Here is a 12,254-nt window from a genome sequence, read left to right as displayed (position 1 = left end):
CTCCAGTCATGACTTGATTATAATTCTGAATTTTCTTTAGGTCCCCATAATATTATCATCATCCCCAATCAGCAAAAAGTAGCCTGAAAAACTATCCCCACATTTCCCAAAAATGAACTATGGATATTTTTCTTTGTTTAGAATGTTGGTTACAAGTTGTTATGGATAATGGTCAGGAGTAAAGCTAAACAAAGGGTATTAGATTCAGAGTTCTTGTTTTTTTTTAAAGGGTGGAGTGCTGTAGGATAATGGTCATTTATCCTGTCACTTGTATCATTTTTAATAAAATGCTGATTGGCCAATAGCCAGGCAGGAAGTATAGGCAGGATGACCAGGCAGGAAATAGAGGCAGGGCAATGAGAACAGGAGAATTCTGGGAAGAGTCAACAGAACAAAGAAATAAAATTAAAAGCAGCAAAGAAAAAAGGCCAACTAACATATAAAGGCAGACATATTAGAATCATACCTGACTTATCAATGGAGACACTAAATTCCAGAAGGGCCTCTGGAGTGGTGTCTTGAAAACACTAAGAGTCCAGGTTGCAGGCCCAAACTACTATGCCCAGCAAAACCATCAATAATCAGAGACAGAAAAAAACAAGATATTTCATGGCAAAGTCAAATTTAAACAATAGCTATCCACAAACCCAGCTCTACAGAAGCTACTAAAAGGAAAACTTCAACACCAGGAAATTAACTACACCCACAAAATTACAGGCAATAAATAATCTCATATCAGCAAAACACAAAGAAGGGAAATACACACACACACACACACACACACACTCACATACACACACTACCACCAACAAAACAAGAAAATAACAGAATTTAACAATCACTGATCAATAACATCTCTTAATATCAATGGATTCAATTTGCCAATATAAAGATACAGGCTAATAAAATGGATATGAAAACAGGATCTATCATTATTCTGCTACATACAAGAAACACTCCTCAACATCAAAGATAGACATTACCTCAGAGTTAAGGGTTGGGAAAAGATTTCCAACCAAATGGTCCTAAGAAGCCAAGTTGGTGTAGCTATCCTAATATCTATCAAAATAGATGTCCAATCAAATTAAAAGAGATGGAAAAGGACACTTCATATTCATCAAAGGGGAAATCCACCAAAACGACGTCTCAATTCTGAACATCTATCCTCCAAATATAAGGACACCCACATTTGTAAAAGCAACATTACTAAAATTTAACTCACACATTGAAACTCACACAATAATAGTGAGAGACTTTAACACCCCACTCTCACCAATGGACAGGTCTATCAGACAGAAATTAAGCAGAGAAATAATAGAACTAACAAACATTATGATTCAAATGGACCTAACAGATATCTTCACCCAAAGACAAAAGAATATACCTTCTCAGTAACTCATGGAGCCTTCTCCAAAATTGACCATATACTTGGCCACAAGGGAAGTCTTAACATACAAAAAAAATAAAATAAAAGTACCTTCTATAGAGCTGGGTTTGTGGATAGCTATTGTTTAAACTCTCAGAGTGAAAAAGAAAGGGTAATTGAGTACAAGATTAATATACAAAACTTTGTGGTCTTCCTATATCGTAAAGCAAACATCTAGAAAGTACAAGAAGAGGTATCTACATATAGTACCGAGAAAAAAATTATAAAATATGTAGAAAAAATCATGAATGTCTTAGAGTATATGGGGGAAGGGTCATAGCAGGAGACAGATGGTATGTTCAAATTAGAATAGTTGGAGGGAGGCTCATGAAAGGGAGTATTTACAGAGATGAGGAGGGTGTAAGGAAATTAGCAGGGACTGCAAACCATTAGTGGCCTCGGTGAGTGGACTAGGTGGAAGACTGGTCCCAGCAATCCACAGAGAGAGCACCCTGGAGAAAAGACCACATTTAAAAGCCTAGTGGGTTAAGTGTGAGCTCAGCCAGATATAGACACCTCAGTTTCCCTGTCCTCCCTCCTCCTATCAAGGCTGGGATAAAAGTTGCACAAAACTCCATCTGACAATTTCAAACATTTTTAACTTAAAAAAAAAAAAGAGAGTCTCGAAAGGCTGCCAAGTGGGAGACAGGTTCATGACCAGACACTTTAGGGACAGGATTCATTCACGTTAAGTAAAAGTAAAAACCTTCAAAGAGGCACCGTGTGCTGGATGATTCGTGGATATATAGAAAGTCACAATCACAATGAATGGCGGCTTCCTAACTTACCATTTCTTGTCTGATCACGGCAATGCCAACTATCTGGTTTGCAACTTCAGCTACAAACACCTGCAGAGCTGTTCCATCCTGCAAAGGTAAGGGGCATTTTGTTAAGACCCTGGAGAGCATCACCACCAAGGTCTCTGAAATCAGCCCCTGGGGCATCCATGACTGGGATGCAGTCACCAGCCTCAGCTGCAGTCACCACGGTAACAGAACCAACACTCGGCAACATTTACAACCCCAGGTGCTACGCTCAAGGCTCGCTTCATCGTCAGCCCCACGCTCTGATGCCAGAATTATTATCCCATCTATTTTATTTACAAGACAACGAGGCTTAGGAAACTGGGTGAGTGCGCTCATGAGGCGTGAGTCCACGATTCAAACCTCAGTCCCTTTTACACAGAAGCTGCTTCTACAATACACAAGCGCTTCCCAACTTTTATGACCTTAGGACATCAACTCAGTGAGGACTCCAAAGAAATTCCTACTAGAAATTAAAGCTGAAAGGACATGAGTTTGCTTTAAAAATTCACTAGTAAAATGAAAATTTAAACTAGCTGTTTTATTTAAAAGCAATAATGATTTTATTTTATTTTTACATAAAATATATATTTTACGTAAAACAATTTTTAGACATAAATTTTATTTTTTTCACCAAAAGAAACCTTATATTTTCCTAAACACAAATATTTCGAGTGACATTGTTTTCTGCTTTTGCAAATCTCTTTGATCTGGCTTAGTGGACAGCAGAATCTGCACATCTGCTTTTATAGCCAACCTGCTGCAACATGCTGTTTGATGCAAATATATGAAAAATCTCATCTGCCTTCACAACATATAGCTAGAGAAGACAAGCATCCAGGCATCTTTCCAGGGAACTGTGGCTAGCCTCTGAGACTCCACAGCTGGTAGTGCCTGGAGCTAGCTGCAACGCATCATCCGACAGCCCTGCTGATGAACACTGTATGCACTACTGCGCTAAAACCCAAGCGTTTGTTTCTACTGACTCTTACACATTTACTCACGTATGCTTTGATAACACTGTACACTGTTAATTAGAAAAAACTGACTCATCAAGCTACCCAGATTTCCCAATCTCATGACGTCACTGATGTCATCGGAAACGTTGCCCTAGGCATTGCACAACTATCAAGTTCATGATGGCAGCTACTGATTTTCTCATTTTCTATTTTCTTTCCTGACTAGATCTTATCACAGGGGGCAAGTGATTCTCGTTTTATCAGGTCGACAGGCTCGTGTTATTAATTTTAAAGAAAGGCTAGTTAAATACCCAAGTCCAAAAAAAGAGCAGTTTTTCTTTTTTCAAGTGAAAATGGAATTCTATAAAAGAAATGGCAGTTGGCCCAAGCGCATTTCATGCATCGGTTGAGGCGGTTTTTCTCCTCAAACACCCAGCATGCTTCAGGATGCACCAGAGACATGTCGCAGAATGCTGAAATCCAATCTCAAGTGTGGCGATTCGACAGAATTAAACATGTTATTGCTTCATCAAGGCTCTTCCTTAAACTGCTTCTAGCTTCCCCTTCTGATCTAAATGAAGAGATAACTGTGGGCCCACAAACAGTCATGTGAGGAAATAATTTTGTCATAATGCAAACAAATCTCACAAGCATATTGCTGAGGAAAGGCATTCCACACCAGGAAAAAAAACTGTATGATTTTCTTTCCATAAATCTCAGAAGCAGTTTTAACTAATTTCTGATTTTAGAAGCAGAGGTATTAACCTGGGGAAAAGTTTCTGAATGGAGTTTTGAGGGGACCAGCGACAAGTGGGGACAGTCTCTGTCCAGAAACAGGCCAAATGTACATAGGGTATTTCAATTGTAAAACCCACTAAAATGTTTCTTGGTCACAGAATGATAAAAATCATTTCAAAATCAAGCATGTTGGATAAGTTGCGGCATGCATCTGCAACCTCTTGGCTAACTGCATGTCTAGTGACGTCAACTGGCAGTCACTAAGGCCTCAGGGTTAACATGTAGGCTGACACCAGCCTCACTCAGTGTTAACATGTAGACGGACACCAGCCTGTTTTTTTTTTCCATGGCTCACATACAGGTTATTATGCTAGAGAAGGTCAAAGATTGACCACAGAGGATCATCCTTATATCTAGCCCTTGAAACCTCAAGCTAGCTCAGAAAAGGTCCTGCCTAGGTTCACCATCTAACGCAACTAAAATAGAGCTCCATTACCCTAAGTCTGGTGCCCACTGCTCCTGGACCAGACATCAGATACCATGGATTCCTAAGCTGTCATTCCATGGTGACAGGCAGATATGTCAACCCCTCACCCCACCTCTGATGCTCCTCACCCCCAACAGGATTCACTAAGTGATGCTCAAGGAAGCTTCAGACCCAAACCTTCATGGGTCATAATGGTCCCTAAGGCCCGGGAAAATGAGGCTACAGCAACCACCAGCAGTACTTACGGGATCTCTGCAAGCCTCAATGTACTGGGAGAAATCATCCAGTATCTGCCTACTCAGCACGAGGGTGCTGACAAGGTTTTCAACACCGATAGTATCCGCAGAAGTGGCTAATCTTATCTTAATGGACCTGGACAAGAACAGAGATAGGTTTCTTGGTTATAATACTAAAATAATATCACACTTACATAAAATAATATCTGATAATGTATATCTATGTAACATTAAGGTTACATAGATAAAAGTTTATAAAAATAACTCTCCTCATTCAAGAATACCTAAAAGTAAGCAAAAAGTACAAAGAATAAAATCATTGATATTACAAACCAATGACAACACAAAGTTACATTTTAAGTATATATAATTTAAATAAATATAATTTTTTCAGTTTTTTGAGACAGGGCTTCTCTGTAGCTTTGGAGCCTGTCCGGGAACTAGCTCCTATAGACTAGGCTGGCCTCAGACTCACAGAGATCTGCCTGACTCTGCCTCCTGAGTGCTGGGATTGAAGGCGTGTGCCACCACCATCTGGCAAATACTTATAATTTAGCACATATAATTTAAAATATTCGGCATACTTTATTTCACATTGCATACAGAGAGTTAAAATGCCTCTCCCAAATTTAAAAAAACAAATTTAAAATTATTACATAACTATTTTCTTTTCCTTTCCTCCCTCCCACCCATTCTATGTACCTCCAAACACAGTTGCTCACTCTCAAATTCACTGCCACTTTTTTGTTGCTTTTATGCATACGTACAAATACATAGTTACATAAGTATGTGTTGTAATAGGAGTGGCGGGGCTGCGTCCCCAGCACCCCAGCCGCCTGCTAGCTTATGCCCGAAATAACAACACACAAACTGTATTCATTTAAACACTGCTTGGCCCATTTCTATCTAGCCTCTTCTAGGCTAAGTCTCGCACCTGGACTAGCCATTTCTTATAATCTGTGTAGCCCACGAGGTGGCTTACCAGGGAGATTCTAGCCTACATCCATCCTGGGTCGGAGCTTCATCGCGTGTGTCTGCCCAGGAGAGGGGAGCATGGCGTCTCTGCGCTTACTTCCTCTTCCTCCCAGCATTCTGTTCTGTTTACTCCTCCCACCTATGTTTTAACCTATGAGGACCAAGCAGTTTCTTTATTGCTTAACCAATGAAATCAACAGATTGATATATGACACTCCCACGTCAAGTATGACCTGTTGAGTCCATTTAGTATTGTGTGTATGTGTATGATTTCAGAGATGACCACTTGGAGTTGGATAACCAATAAGGGGCTCATCCTTGGGAGATGCTAATTCTCTCTTCTCTGCTGTCATTAATGAGTTGCCTATAGCTTTATCTGGGGGGAGGAGCTTCTGACATTTCCCCCTTCCACAATAGCCTGACTATCAGCATCTTCATCTTTCAGGTTTTATTTAAGCAGCCATGTTGTCGAGGTCCATGGATGTAGCTTCCATCATTTCTAGGAAACATGATCTCATTGCAGACTTTCTGGTTCTCTGGCTCTTACAATCTCTCCCAAATTAAAAACAAAAGAAATGTTTCATGCTGGAGAAGTTACAATGCCTGGGGTTGGTTTTCTGTGAATGCTCCCTACAGAGCTGGCCAAAGTTGCACCTAGTAAAGGGTCTCATCTTTGGAGCTTATTTCTCTGAGGTCGACATCTTAGGACTCTTAACATGTTCACCTGTAATTTTGTGTCTTTAAGCAAAGTTTAGTGAGACAAAAGGACTTAGGGGTTAGTGAGTCTAGGGGTTAGGGGCCATGGCTTATACTCGATTCTCACTTCCTACTGTCTGTTCATTGATGAGTCTCCTCCCACCTGCTCCCTACTTCACCACCCCATCCTCACTAACACCTCTCTTTGTAAATAGTGACACCCGAGATCTACCTTGGACATCGGATGGAGAGCATGTGAAGGGTGCGGCAAAGACGTGGCTAAAGCCATCGTTTACCTGAAGTGGGGGATAGGGCATAGACATGGAGAAAGTTGCGGATCGGGTGCATGACCTGTGGAGTCTCTCTGGTCACGGTTCCCTCCCTTGGTAAGCAGAGTCAGGCTACCTATGGTTGGTGACCTTACCCATGCTGTTTTTATTTTAATAAAATAAAATAATTTTAGTTTATCTTGGGGTAAAGTGTGCCAAGGATTAGAACAGTCATCCCATAGAAAGAAAATTTTGCTCCTCACATCCAGACAAGTTCCATATTTTTATTTTGTAATGGGTCTGTGTGTCATATAAATAACCTTATATCTTGCTCTCTCTACTCAGTTTTATTACTAAACAGATCAATGTTACTCATCTTAATAATAAACAATTCTAACTTAATTAACTCTTATTTGTGGTGAACATCTGATATGGGATTCCCCTCTGTGTGCTGTGAATACCATTGGTTAATAAAAAAAAACTGTCTTAGGCCTGTGATAGGGAAGAGTAGAGCTAGGCAGGGAAAACTAAACTGAATGCTGGAAGAAAGGAGGCGGAGTCATGGGGAAGCCATGGAGCCACCACTGGAGATGGACATGCGGGAACCTTGCCAGTAGGCCATGAGCCTCGTGGTAAAATATAAAATAATGGAAATGGGCTAAATTAAGATGTAAAAGCTAGTCAATAAGAAGTTAGAGCTAATAGGCCAAGCAGTGATTTAATTAATGCAGTTTCTGTGTGGTTATTTTGGGGCTGAGCAGCCAGAAACAAACAAGCAGCCTCATACAACAAATATCTGTGCTTAAATTGTAATGCATGGTTACATGTTATAAAGAAAATGGTTTATTTGCAAGGATATATATGTGTACAATGATCTGGTTAAAACCTGATCAATTACTATCACCTCAATCACAATTCTAAGCAATCTTGAAGACAAAGATGAGAACTTGGCTCTGATATGAACAGTTTGCCCAATAATCTAGTTCTGATAGATTAAAGGTGTAAATGTTTTTTTTTAAAAAAAGGCCAAATGTATTAGGGAAATAGAAGAATGAAAACAATGTCTTACAAAATGTCCATAACACCTTGGTCACAACACCCCAAAGGAAAACCTAATGTCTATAAACTGATACATGCTTAGAACACAGCATATGTACACAGTGGAGTTATTCAGCCACGGAAGGGAAAGAAGTGGTAAGGTATGTTACATGTGACAAAGGTCATGTGTAAAACATTACACATTGTGCTGTTTCATTTTTATGAAAGGTCCAGAATAGGCAAGTTTATAGAGGTAGAAAGGACACTGGTCAGCTGTGGGGACAAGGTGACCAGTTGACTATTCAGTGGGCTTGGGTAGGCTAAGAGGTTACAAAAAATGAAAATAGACAGAGATGATGGTTGCACAACATTGTATATCCACTAAGAACCACGAAATTATTCAATTAAGCGAGAACATTGGGCTATATTACTTGCATCTCAATAAGCTATTATTGTATGCATGACAGTCTATGTGTATATATGTATGAAATATCAAAGAAAGTTAAAAAGGCAAAGAAGGGGCTGGAGAGATGGCTTAGCGGTTAAGAGCACTGGCTGTTCTTCCAGAGGTCCTGAGTTCAATTCCCAGCAACCACATGGTGGCTCACAACCATCTGTACTGAGATCTGGCACCCTCCTCTGGCATGTGGGCATACATGGAGGCAGAATGTTGTATATATAATAAATAAATAAAAAAAAGGCAAAGAAGGGAATAGCAATGGCCACTAATAGTCAAACCAAAACGATGTGGTTACATAAGCAGCAGATGAATTAGCATTTAAGGCTGAAGTCCCTATGAGAAAATTAACTTTTATTTGATAAAGTAAAATCTCAGTAGAGAACAATGCCAAGTCACCAGGTTTCTGCCAAAACAGCTTCAGGTTCCTGAAGTGAAAATTAATAGAAAATGATGTGAAATATTGTACAAAATTTGGATACGCTTAATCTGAAGGATGCTACTGCCTCAACGTGAGCAAACTTGGCATCCGTGGCCCCTTTCCATCTGAGTGGGCAGCAGCTCTGTATTCCAGCAGCTGAGGCCCGAATCACCAGCTTCCTCTCGGCATTCCTGCATACCCCATCTCAACCACACGCCAGATGGACTGGCCCTTTAAAAATACACCTGACTCCAACCATTTCCATCACTCACCCCGGCTATCCCTACTCCACCGCTGGGATGCTACAACAGGAGCACCCCATGTCTCGGCATGCTCCCCCTAGCTCCCCCAACCCATCCTCAACAGAGATGCCAGGGTGATGCCTCTAAAATCCCGAGTCCTAGCGCCTGACTCTACAGTGCTAATCCCAGTAATGACGGAGTTCATGGCCTCTTATGCCCGAGGCTCTTCTCAGAATACCATTTCTGAGTGTCTAAAACAAGACACAGAGAATGACAACAGGTGAACTTAAATCATTGTGATTAAGCAGCGGTCTATTGATTGCTCTAATATTTTGCACTGGTGCGCATAAGTAATGAGCGACAACTGCAGATATCCGAAGCTGCAGTATTGAAGGAAAACGAGGAGGAAGCAGCAGGGGCTGGCGACACCACTGTGGACTGCTGCCTCCTTTCACAATGGAGAGAGACGCTGGTTTTCAAGTACAGCTTTGTGAAAATCAAGGATGTGATTTTCCACCTCGACTCCATCCACAGACCCTGGGCGAGAACATCAGTTATCTTGCCCACTGCGCTGAGTGACAAGCCAAAATCACAGAGTGGCTTCGAGGACTCCAACCAGTCTCCTCTCCTGGGTCTTTTCTTCACACTCTCTCTAGATCTTGCACCTCTAACCTGTCTCCAAATTGTGGGCTTCTTTCTTTCCCTGCCTCACCTTTCAGACCCTGTACTAGTCCCCAAACTCAACCCTTGTGCTCCCTCATCACTTCTCACCCGAAACCCTCACCTCTCAGCTCGGTGAACCCAGACCTACCTGGATACCAACGGTGTATACGGACATCGCTGTAGGAGCTATGCCACCTAGCTCTGACCCCGCACATTCTCCGTCCTATTTCTCTCTGCGCACTTCTTCCCTTCTCTTTGCTTTGTGGGTCATTCCTCCCTGTCTATTAGAACATGAGTTCAAAGACAAAATCCCTGCCTCTGCTGCAACGCTATAGCTAGAACAGCTCGCGATGGACAGCGGCTGCCAAGGGAATGAATTACACAGCCTGGGTGGAAACAGTCAGAGCGTCCCATGCTTATGGCATGCCTTTATGACTATGATAAGTGTTGAAATTATAAAGTGCGCAGCGGGAGCAGAAAAGTAAAGGAATACGAATAACTGTCATAGTTAGGGTTTCTGTCGCTGTCATGAAACACAGTGACCAAAAGCAACTCCGAGAAGAAGGGGTTTATTTGTCGTAGGCTTCCATGTCACTGTTCATCATTAAAAGAAGTCAGGACAGGAACTCAATGAAAGCAAGAACTGGAGATAAGAGCTTGTGCAGAGGCCATGGAGGAGTGCTGCTTACTGCCTTGCTCCTTATGGTTTACCCAGCCTGCTTTCTTACAGAAGCCAGGATCACCAGCCTAGGAGTGGCGCCCCCTACAGTGGGCCACCGACACAGGCTTGCCAGCAGACTGATCTTAAAGAGACATTTTCTCCACTGACTCTCCCTCCTCTCTGATGATACTAGCTTGGGTCCGGTTGTCATAAAACTGGCCAGTACAAATACCTTCCTCCCAGCTCCCAGCTTCCAGCTCAGGCCTACTTTGAAAGCCAGGGCTTCTCCTAGCCTACAGTGGCACTGAGTAAGGGCTCAATGGGACTTGAAGTTTTTTCTCAGGTGTCACAAATCACAGACATCATTTCTCTCCTCTATCCACAGAAATAGGATCGGGTGACACAGCCTTTTTGCATTATACCAAGAAGCTCACGTGACTGTTATTTATATTCAGCAAAGAGGAATACTTGACAATCTTTATATGATCCTAAAATTTCAGCAGGAGGAGGTGTGGGCAACTCTGCCTGACACAGGACTCTCTAGTTGCTTGAAATGTGGCTACTCAAACTTTATTGGTACTCTGTCAACTGGGTTTTGATTCACAAGACTACAAAACAGCTCAATGCTTTCATGCTGAGCATACATTGAACAAAGTTGTGTATGTAATAGGTTATATGATAAATACTGAAATTTAGTTGTGCCTAGTTTAAATTTGTACATTAATATGCCTATTAGAAAATTAAAAATACTAATATACTCACAGTGTATTTTTCATGGGTGGAGCTGTTCCACATGCCTGCCTTATATTTATCCCTCAAGATAATCATTTACCTCCTTTGAGCCTGGGTCTCTCACTGGTAACAAGCTCAGCAGTTAAATTGACCTGGCTGGCTTTTAAGCCTTGACCACTGCTGTCTCTGCCTCCCTGGAGCTGGGATCATCTGACTTGGGTTCTGGGGATTTAGCCAGTGTTTGTGTCACTGCTAAACTGTTTCACCAATTTATTGACTGCTATCTACAGGCCCCCAAGAGCTATTTTACAGAAGTTTTTAACTCAGGAAGATGAGGAGGGGAGGGGAAGAGGAGGGAGAGGGATGCAGAGTACACATCTGTACTCAGAAGGCTGAGATTGGAAGACTGAGAGTTCCAGGCCAGTAGTGAGACCCTGACTCAAAACAGAACAATAAGCGGAGATAGATTTAGGGCACAGGGGCCTCTGCATTGTTTCTGGTTCTGGCGACAGCAGGTGGCCTGTTTGCTTTGGGTTTAACTGGAATGAGACGGGAGGCCTATGACTGGCAGAAAGGAAACAAAATGTGGCATGGGTGCACATCCTAATCACTTCTGTACAAAAACTGACCGGAGCATTTAGAAAACATGAAAAGTGAGCAAGCTTCCAATTAAAATGTATTTGTCTAAAACTCAATCATTAAATTGACATTACTAAAAATTGTTCATTCCATCAACCAGTCACAAAAGGCTCTGAAACATCTGGAGTGTCTCCAGGGCTGCAGAAAATAGTGGTTCACTGGATGTGCCTAAGAGTCATTCTACTTCAACTCTCCATAAGCTCCGAGAACCTTCTCCTTTTCATCACAACCACTATCGAGGGCCTGTTCTTTCAGCCTGGCTATGTACAACCTGGAAGGAGAACACTTGGGTTGTTCTGTTTTGTTTCTGCCTTCCACGACCTTTCCAGAGACAGCTGCACACTCAGTGACCATAATGATCATAACTATCCTTTTCTTCGGGGTTCAAAACAATTCTTGGGCACCCTGACTCAAGGTCGAGATTAGTGATACTTTTCCTTATCTATCACATTGGGGATTACAAGTTTTTCCGTCTTGGTTACCTGTTTTCACCACAAGATGTTCTATCCATCTCCTTAAAAACAGAACAAAATATAAAAGTAAATCTGGCTTTAAAAGCCAGAATTTGAGATATTCAGTTTGACTATACACATAAAAAAATGAAAAATAATGTATGAAAAGAAAAAAGATTTACTATGTATCCTCTTCTATTTCAAACTGAATGAAGGCTTTTAGAAACTACATATTTGTGTGTCTTTCCAGTTACTGTCTCATAGAAAATTGGGCAAATTTGGTGCCAATCAAGGGACACAAAAGATGTAATGAAGAATAGGCGACCTGAGCCTCGCCGAACGTCCTCACACAGCTCCACA

At 41.6% G+C, this 12,254-nt stretch overlaps 1 protein-coding gene across 3 annotated transcripts in view; it reads right to left on the bottom strand.

The window, feature by feature from the left end:
• The window catches only part of Cfap61 (cilia and flagella associated protein 61), a 270,585-nt gene that overhangs the window by 160,012 nt on the left and 98,319 nt on the right, over positions 1-12,254 (bottom strand). For all 3 annotated transcript variants that reach the window (XM_075962374.1, XM_075962373.1, XM_075962375.1), the window contains exons 14-15: positions 4,659-4,785; positions 2,215-2,292 (exon numbers count right to left, since the gene is read on the bottom strand). In XM_075962374.1, the coding sequence (XP_075818489.1) occupies positions 2,215-2,292; positions 4,659-4,785 (205 nt within the window). The remainder of the gene's footprint in view (positions 1-2,214; positions 2,293-4,658; positions 4,786-12,254) is intronic.

The sequence above is a fragment of the Microtus pennsylvanicus genome, chromosome 2 (genome assembly GCF_037038515.1).
Source record: "Microtus pennsylvanicus isolate mMicPen1 chromosome 2, mMicPen1.hap1, whole genome shotgun sequence".
Classification (NCBI taxonomy): domain Eukaryota; kingdom Metazoa; phylum Chordata; class Mammalia; order Rodentia; family Cricetidae; genus Microtus; species Microtus pennsylvanicus.
This window is presented reverse-complemented; position numbering and strand designations above follow the sequence as displayed.